This window comes from Plecotus auritus (genome assembly GCF_963455305.1).
Source record: "Plecotus auritus genome assembly, chromosome: 3".
Taxonomy (NCBI): Eukaryota; Metazoa; Chordata; class Mammalia; order Chiroptera; family Vespertilionidae; genus Plecotus; species Plecotus auritus.
Genome location: NC_137772.1, coordinates 99,609,410 through 99,619,479, shown reverse-complemented (window position 1 = coordinate 99,619,479; position 10,070 = coordinate 99,609,410). Strand labels below are relative to the sequence as shown.

The 10,070-nt window shown below is 39.1% G+C and overlaps 1 protein-coding gene across 1 annotated transcript in view; it reads right to left on the bottom strand.

Moving 5' to 3' along the window:
• Window positions 1-583: 583 nt before the first annotated feature.
• The window catches only part of SUCLA2 (succinate-CoA ligase ADP-forming subunit beta), an 86,538-nt gene continuing 77,051 nt past the window's right edge, over window positions 584-10,070 (bottom strand). Inside the window, exons 10-11 of the mRNA XM_080661307.1 lie at window positions 7,495-7,583; window positions 584-2,120 (exon numbers count right to left, since the gene is read on the bottom strand). Of these exons, the coding sequence (XP_080517433.1) occupies window positions 2,046-2,120; window positions 7,495-7,583 (164 nt within the window). The 3' untranslated portion in view covers window positions 584-2,045. The remainder of the gene's footprint in view (window positions 2,121-7,494; window positions 7,584-10,070) is intronic.

The following is a 10,070-nucleotide window of genomic DNA, read 5'->3' as shown; positions in this document are numbered from 1 at the left end:
CCTAGGCCTTCACATTCATTCACCAATCACCCAGAGCAACTTCCAGTCCTGCAAGCTCCATTCATGGTAAGTGCCCTATACAGGTGTACAAGTTTTTAATCTTTATACCATACTTTTACTGTACCTTTTCTATGTTTAGATACACAAATATTAGCTATTGTGTTACAATTGCCCACAGTATTCAACACCAATATGTTGTACAGGTTAGTAGCACAGGAGCAATAGGCTGTACCATGGCAGGTGTCGGTGGGGGTAAGTGCACTCTGATGTTGGCACAATGAAATCCCCTAAGGACACATTTCTCAGAAGGTATCCTGTCATTAAGCAACCCATGACTGTATTATGCAAGAATAGATAACTAAAACACTAATATCACCAACAGCATGTATTATATCCTCTCCGAAATACCAAGCATTGTTTTTAATGCCTGACTAGATCCCGACTAATACAAATGCCAGTCTTTTCAGAACTAATCATTCATTGTCTGGCATTCCTTGGAATAAATTTTTTTAAAAAAGAAAATTTTAAACTAAAAGCTAAAGGCTTAAACTTTTAATTACAACTTTATCACAACTTCAAACAGTTCAGTGATTCCATTTAGTCTTTAATATGGTAGGGAAGATAGGTAGGTAGGTAAATATATGATCAACCTGGACAGATAATGATATTCGTGTAGAAGGTTTGACTATATATTTTATATGTTCTTTTGAATAATTTTCTCTCCCTCTCCCCCATTAAATAATTCCAGAGAATGAGAAAGGAGCTAAGGAAACACAGGTACACTGAAATTTAGAAACATGCTCAAACTCATATAGCTAGTAAGCAGTGGAGCCAAGATTCAAGCCAGATGCTCTACTTTCAAATTCTGTGCTCATAATCACTATGCTATGTATGATACCTCTCACAGTATGGATATCTGATCACACTTTATGACCATACAAATAAGTAGAAGTTCTCAAATTCATCACTACTGCATTCATAGTCTACTACTTGACTGATATTTCCTTCCATGGTATATATGCTGTTAATATCACCCAGTATTAACCCTATTAATAGTTATCACTGCTCTATGCAGTGAAAAAAGATTATACACATACACATAGAGACACAAAGAACAAAGTGATATCTTTGGAGAAGGTACGAGATGGCACACATAAACAGAATTCAAGTGAAATATCCACAGGCAGCTTAATAATATGTAAGGTAATGTCATGCCTCAGTACATGATCTACAAATCAGTTCCTAAAGGTGTTTGGTGCAATAATAAACACAACACCTTCCTTCTACTGTTTACTTAAAAAAGAAAACATTAATCAATTATTTATTAACATTATCCAGATTTTTATTAACTTAAATTGACACGATTAATTTAGTATGAGAAGTCCTTAGTATATATGCCTTTATTTGGTGAAAACCTACAGGTTCTTCTCAATACCACAGGATCATAAAGACTTGCAGTTATTGGTGTTTTGTAACAATTAAGATAATGTTCAAATAATTAAGTTACTTCACTGAAATATTTAAAAGAATATTCTGAGGAGTGTTTGAAAGCTCTGTTTATAAATAGTGATTGATATATTTAGTTAGTGATTGATATATTTATATAAGAAGTGTTGAAGATAAACACTTCTTATATAAAACATTGTTTTAATACATTGCTCTACTAATAAGGCTAGTTATTAGATATATTTCTAACACTAAAGAATAAAGCTTTATCTTCAGATTTATTTTATTCATAGGACTCATATTAATGAAGAATGTTGTATCCAACAAAAATAAACTGGCATATTGCAAATGGCATTCTGTAGAAGTGAAAAAGGAGGCTGCAACAAAAGAAACTAGATAACTGCATTACACATTCTTTATAAAAACAGCTCACTCTCAATAGAATTAAATGCAGACCAAATGCTTTAAAAGTTTTTATGCCTAGATGGCAATTATAATCTTCACACGTGAATGAGAAAAGGAACAATAATAACACAGAACACAGTATTTTTAATGATTATAGCACATTAAAACCTTCAGCCATCCACTGGATTCTAAGATCAGATCGGCAACTGAAATTTCACATCCACCTGGGCTTGTTTGGCTAAGTTCACTATTTCAGAGAGCTTGACAACCTGAAAGAAAAAACAAAACAAAACAAAACAAAAATCTTTGTCTCTATTTTCACTAGAACGTAAAAATAAGAACTATTGGTCAATTGATGCACATTCAATCTTTTTCATTTGAAATGTGAGCTATTCTGACATCAATCACTTTACACTCTTATAAGCATTTGCCATTCAATCTAACACTCTTAATAACCCATACTTCAATACTTTCAATAATATCTATAAAATTAGATAGTACTGAATATATGTATATACCTGCTTTTTATTGCCTAATTTTATCTTTCTTAAATACAAAAATAGTATCTTTAAGTACTACACAATGCAAATCACATATAAATAAGTTTGCCTTTTTTTTTTAAAGTATACAATCTTAACAATATTGGATAGGAGTTTGGTTCTAGAAGTTAGTATTTTACTGTTGGTACCATACAAAATATCATACAATTAATGTCTAAAACCAAACAATGAATTCAGCTTCTCTCCTCTCCTGTAGAGTAGATAAGAGAAGGTTTTAGTTAGCCACTTGGTTTCAAATCCCATCTCTAATGCGTATGATCCGGAATAGGTTAATTTATGTAGTCTCTGTTCCCTCATCTATAAAAATGATATTATATCACCAAACATATTAAATAATATAATACTTGAAGAAAAAAAACTTAGCATTGCAAGCACAATAAATACTTGATAAATGGTAGCAGCTGCTAATATCATTACATTATTATTATTATTGTCATGACTTCCTTTATCTTTTAGTCAGTAGAAAAAGATAGTCACAACTTAAACCAACTGTTCACTTTTATCTTTCATGGTCTATCTGAGTCTTCTCCTTTCTTTCCATGTCCACAAAGCTTTTCTTAATTCAGGCTCTCACTGAAAACAAGCATATTTTCAGAGACAAGTTATAACCTATCCATAACCTTCACCTCACATCACATCTAATTATTGCCCTAGCCAGACTCCTACTATCCTTCACTTTTCCCTTCAATAGTTTATACCACATCTCAAAGTCAAAATAGGCTTTCTCTCTACCATTCCCTTGTTCAAAATCTTAATTTAAACTTAGGATCGAGTATAAGACCCACTGTCTCTAAACTGCAGTTGAATTTCATTTACTAATAGGTACTTTCCTAGAGTATGTCCCAAAGAAAAACATAAGACTTTTATTATTCTTACGAAATGATATTATATTAACTTAGCAAATCTCAAAAGCCTATTACTGATTAAACCATACAGCTCTTCCATGAATTGTCTTTAAATATAGGTGGGAAAGAATCAAAAGTTCTCATTTAAGAACATCTCTATATCTACTATGGACTGTGCACTAAGATATAATGTTAAGTAAAATAAATGAGGCAAAATGTATGTAATAATCATATAATAAGAGAAAGTGGACAGATATATGTGTGTGCATACACACATACATGTGTTATACATATACACACACAATTTGCTTGAAGAATGAACCAAAATTCTTTTTTTTTTTTAAGCTGGTTACCTATGGGGAAGGAAGAAACAGATATAGGTATAAAAGTTAGATTCTCTGAATATACTTGGTTTTATAGTTATGACTTTGGGACCATGTAAATATTTATATAATATAAAACAAAAATTGGTATTTTTTAAAGAGCAATTTCTTAAAAAAATTAAATGATACTATAATGATATACCAAGCTGGAATAAAACAGAGCTATTTTATGTGAATTTTAAAATCCAGTAAGTTATGGAAAATACTTCAAAGGACAGAAAGAACTGCACATACCAATCTTAAATTGCGTTCAGTAATCATATTGTTGGTATTATTACTGTATAATTATGATGTCTGTTTTGAGGGATAAAGTAAATAAATATTTATATGTATGTCAATATGACATGGGAGAGATAAGAAAAGACCTGTAGTACTGGATTTGCACTGGAAATATCAGTATATACTCATATATTTATCTCTTTAAAAAAATACATATTTTCCTCGATTTACCATTTTAAAAGCCTGGAAACAACAAACAACCCTGTAGCTGTGAGTACCCTTGTGATCTCTAAAAACCATTTTGCTGATTTCAGATCTTAAGCAAAAAATGTAAAGATGAACCTAGGACATCTTATCAAACCAGAAAGCATATCACAGGGCATGTGAGAAAGACTCAGGAGTCAACTTGAAGAAGTTCCCATTGACTAAAGATGGGATCATAAAGCATCAGTAACAATTACTGGAATGGATTGAACCACATCAAATAGGTTTAAATCCACTGAGTGCAAAATAATTATGTGCATATGTGCGTACACACACAACACAAACAACACACACCTAAAAACAAACAAACAAAGAAACAAAAAGCCTACGTCACTTCTGTAGGACATTAATGGGAACAAACCCATTATTTTGAAAACTCATCAATAAAAACAAAAAAATCAAGTCACTGTCCTGCTTTTCCTATGCGAAATTTACTTCATAATAATAAGTAGTTGATAAAAAGGATTTTTACTTTTTTTAAGTATTCCATTTAATAAATGACAGAATTAGATTATCACCACTTTGCATTTATGAAATTTTATACCTAAGCTATGACTGTCAATGACTGGCAGCATCACAAAAAGAGAAATAATCTGACATTAACTATATTCTTCCTTATAGAATTACACAACATCAACTATAAAATATTCTTGCTCCCTGCTCCCCCAAATCAAATACATATATGATCAAGCCTACAGACCAAAACTACCAGTTTACAGGAAATACAGGTGTAGAGGACACCCCAGGGATTAGAATAATTAATATTCTGACTACAGGAAACACTGTAAGACCATCAACTTGTCTTTTTAAAAATAAACTCCAGGAAAATAAACAAAGGTGAACCTATAGGTTAACAGAAACTTAGTAACATATTAACCAACTGCAATGCATAGAATTACTGTGATCCTAATACTAACGAAGAACCTAGACAAAATATATTTCAGAGAATCCCAAAAATGTCAACTCTGTCTAGATTCTTTTTTATAAAATAGAAATATCACTATCCCACCTGAAACAAATAATTTCTTTATATCATTATCAATAGTATCACTACTTTTATCTTTCATAGATACACTAGAGGCCCAGTGCATGGTTCGTGGGGTCCCTCGGCCTGGCCTGCACCCTCTCACAATCCGGGACCCCTCAGGGGATGTCAGATAGCCAGTTTTGGCCCAATTCCCGCAGGCACAATCCAGATAGGAGGGAGCCTGATCCTGTGCGTTGAGCATCTGTCCCCTGGTGGTCAGTGTGCATCATAGCAACTAGTCAACCAGTCATTCGGTCGCTTAGGCTTTTATATATATACTAGTGACCTGGTGCACAAAATTCGTGCACACTGAAAGGGGATTAATTAGAGGAAATAATTTAATATTGCTATTTGCCCTTTCTCTATAATAGAAGTGTCAGAGATGAAAGAAAATTAGTAAAATGTATATGAAAACCTTCCTCCTGTCAGAGTCTGGGGCTCACCACCGGACCCAAAGTTAAGTCCCCGCCCACCCACATGCATCTCAAAATCGCGTGAGACCCAGACCCGGCTGGCACCCCCACATTGGGCTAGGTCCAGACCTGGCCAGTCCCACCCATGTCAAGCCCTGCCAGGCAGGGGACGTAGCCTCAGGTTCCCTGGCCCGGCGTCAGAATGGGGTGTGTGGCCTGAGGTCCCCCAGCCCAGACCTTTGGCAGGGTGCGTGCCTTGAGGTCCTCTGTCAAGCCCCACCAGGTGGGGGACACGGCCTGAGATCCCCTGTCAAGCCCCGCTGGGTGGGGGGCATGGCCTGAGGTCTCCCGTCAAGCCCTGCCAGGTGGGGCGGCACAGCCTCAGGTCCCCCGGCCCAGCACCGGAGGGGGGGGGGGTGCAGCCTCAGGTGCCCTGTCAAGTCCTGCTGGGTGGGGGCACGGCCTGAGTTCCCCCAACCCAGCACTGGGGTGCACCTTGAGGTCCCCTGTCAAGCCCCGCTGGGTGGGGGGCATGGCCTGAGGTCCCCTGTCAAGCCCAGCCACGCAGGGGGGCGCAGCCTCAGGTCCCCTGGCCCGGTGCTGGGGTGGGGGGCGCGGCCTGAGGTCCCCTGTCAAGCCCCGCTGGGCGGGGGGTTTGGTCTGAGGTCCACTGGCCTGGCGCTGGGGCAGGGGAAGCAGCCTGAGGTCCCCTAGCCCAGCACCAGGATGGGAAGCGCACCTTGAGGTCCCCTGTCAAGCCCTGCCGGGTGGGGGACACAGCCTGAGATCCCCTGTCAAGCCCTGCTGGGTGGGGGACACAGCCTGAGGTCCCCTGTCAAGCCCCATGGGGGCGGGGGAGGGCGTAGCCTCAGGTCCCTGCTGATTGCTCATTAGGCTCCTTATGGGAACTTGGTCTCAGCTGTAGGTGCAGCCATCTTTGTGATGGAGTGATGGTCAATTAGCATATTCCCTCTTTATTAGATAGGATAGATGATGACATGCATGAAACGATATAATGTCTGGGGTTTGCTTCAAAATAATGATGGGCAAGGAAGAAAGTAGGTAACAATACAAATGAAATAAGATTGATGATAATTAAGATGGGTAATAGGTATAATCACATCTAAATAAATGAAAACCACATCTAAATAAGTTGTGTGTTTTTTTAAAATACACAATCTCAATTTACAATATTGGGATAGGAGTTTGGGTCTAAGAGATAGTACTTTATTTTCTATTACTAAGTGATAGAAAGCAAATACTATTATTTATCTGAAGTACATTTTTAGTGATATTAGCTGGTTCATTTTAGAATCTAAATGTTTATGTTAGATAGGAAGTTAGACATGAGCGGCTGGGGTGAGGCCTGCCCTGGGGTTCTGAACAGGGATGGGCCAACACTGCCTTCAGACCTCCTCTTTATGGGTGAACCCAGCCAGCAGTCCACCAGTGGGCAGGTTCAGACCCAGCCGGTTCTTGGGGCAAGCTCAGAGGAAAACATGACTTCAATGCCAATGCAACCTTACTAGGGCCCTGAACTAATTATAATAAAATTTGCATTGTGGTTTTTGACACCCACTCCCCCGGGGGTTTTCTGTATGCATTACGGGTGAGGGCATGTGCAGAAGAAATATAGTTATATAACCCGTTTGTTAATCATCCCTGAATGCAAATGAGTCTCTACCCAGAAAATCCCTCATTTAAACCCAGGAGTTCAGGGCCATTATCTCTCTCAGATGGATGACCCACTCCTCGCTTGGAGTGTATCTTCAATAAACCCCACTTTGCTTTACTTTCATCATTGTTGACCTTAAAATCTTTTCTTTGTCAATGAGAAGAACTCAGGAACCAGCCGATAACCCCAACCGGGAACATTTATACGTCCTTTATACACTTAGCAAATTTGTTCTTAGATTAACATAGCCTGTTTACCATTTTAGCAGCTTCATCCAAGTCATCACAAGCAAGAATTTTAAGTCCACTGTCAGTTATCAGTGCCTTAGCATCATCCACTCGTGTACCTAAAATGAGATATGCAAATATAAAGATGTTTTAAATATTGACACAAAATCATACACAAGTAATTTCATAAGAATAGTTCATTATTTAATATAATACATGCTCTAACCAAGAAAATACTGTATGTAAAAACCTAGTTACCTCATGAAGTACCATGCCATACCTTATCAATGGCAATTCAGAATTCATGACAAAGCACAACAAATAATGTATCAGATCATACGAACCAAAACTGTGAGCAATTTTGCCCCAATGCTAGAAAGTTTTTAATACCATGTTTTAAAAATTTCCTATTACATAACAGTTTTGTGGACAAAAAGGGGCCACATGCTAACGTGACTCTAGCTCAGAGGAGGCCTGCGTGATGGCCTTGCAAACTCAGAGACCTAAAGTAACTACAAAGCATGCTCTAAAATTAAAACTTTTAAAAACTAAAAGCAGTTTATGGTGTGTAGTCATGTCCTAAGGCAGTATTTTTCCTTAACAAAAGTTAATCTTCACATTAACTAAGCCTGTCCATTTGTCTTTTGACATCTAAGATACTATGCCTTTGCAAAAACAAAGTAATTTCCCTTTTTCAGAGCCCTCAAAGTACAGAGTTGAGACCACAAATACCTTCATTATCATTGTTATCATTATCATGTTAATTTTGACTGTTAACTATCCTGCACTCATCTAAGTAAAAGAAGTGTCTACCGTGTTTCCCTGAAAATAAGACATCCTCCAAAAATAAGACCTACTTACAGGTTTCCTTCTGAGTGAAATATAAGGCATCCCCCGAAAATAAGGCCCCCAGGCTCTGTCTCAGAATGAAAATTAATTTACTGTAAACTGGTCGCTAGGGCCACCCCGACTGGCATCTAGCAACCAGTGACGTTACGCGGAGTCCTGACGTCACTGCTGTGTGGAGGCGGAGCGGAGGTCGGAGTGAGCGGTGAGCGCGGGGCGGGAGAGAGGAGGAGACTTTCGCAGATGCGTGTAGAAGAACAGGAGGATTAGAGCGGACGGGACGCGGCGAAGGTGGTGAGTGTTGGTCTGTCTCTGGTGACACTACCTGATGCTCGCGGCCGCCTTCATGATGACTGAAGGTTCTCAGTCAGTGGCAGACCCTGCTCCAGCCCAGATCCAGGCCCCAGCAAGCCCAGTGACAGTCCCCAGGCAGGCCCCAGGGGGTAAATGTCTGATAAAGGGGTAGGGGGGATGTCTGGTGAAGGTGTTCAGTGGCACAGGGGTGGGGGGAGGGGGATCACTTAAAATGACACAGGAGGATCAGAGGGGGCAATCAAAATGACACAGGAGGATCAGAGGGGACAATCAAAATGACACAGGAGGATCAAAAGGGGTTACTAAAATGGTAATCCCCCCTCTGATTCTCCTGTGCCATTTTGATTCCCCCCTCTGATCCCCCCTGTGTGATTTTGAGTGATCCCCCTACCCCCACCTTGATACCCCAATTCCTTTTTTTTTTACCCCTAGAATTGAGCGCAAAAAGAAAAAGCTACTCCGTGGAGTACAAGAAAGGAATTGTGGAAGACTCTTGGGGCCAAAATCTTACTGCTTTCTGCAAAGAGAAGATGTTGAGTATCCGATTGGTCCGAAAATGACGAGCAGAGTATGGTAACCTCATTGAACAAGTGGACAAGGGAAATGCTAAAAAGCGCAAGTGTGGATCAGGTCGGCAACCATTATTTTCTGAGCTGGAAGACCTGATATGTGAATGGGTTGTTGACAGGAAAGCAAAGGCTTTGGTTGTGAATAGGGCTCAGATTCAAGAATTTGCCCTTGCAATGGCACCACAGTTTGGCATAGCCCCCGAAGACTTCAAAGCATCACAACACTGGCTGGATAATTTCCTTCAGCGAAGTGAACTGTCTTTAAGAAGATCTACAACATTGTTTAGGGTGGAAGATACTCAAGTTATTAAGCAAGCACTTGCATTCAAGTCCTTTATTGATGATGCTGACTTCTCTAAATACAATCTTTCCAACATGATTGCTATGGATGAAACTGCAGTGTTTATGGGCCAATCATCTCAAACAACAATTGAACAGCGGGGTGCCTCCTTGGCGTACATTCCCTCCACTGCTTACGAAAGTGCACGTGTTTCCTGTATTTTGGCAATTCATCTGGATGGCACTAAAATCCCACCTTTAATCATTTCTAAGGGCAAGAAGGAAAAGATTGAACGTGTTTTGGGCGTTTTTATTCTTGAAACTGAAAAAGCCTGGGCCACACAAGCAGTTATAAGGAAGTGGGTCGATTTAATGCTGCCGCTTGTTATGCGAGGGAGCCAAAGAGGTCTGCTAGTCTGGGATGCAGCCAGCACTCACCGCGCTAAAGACATGAAGACATTTCTTCACAAAAGAAAAATAGATCAGATAATGATTCCCGCAGGAATGACGGCCTATCTCCAGACTCTTGATATTGCAATAAACAAGCCATTCAAAGACAATTTGTGCATGGAAATTAATGACTACATTGAAAATAGA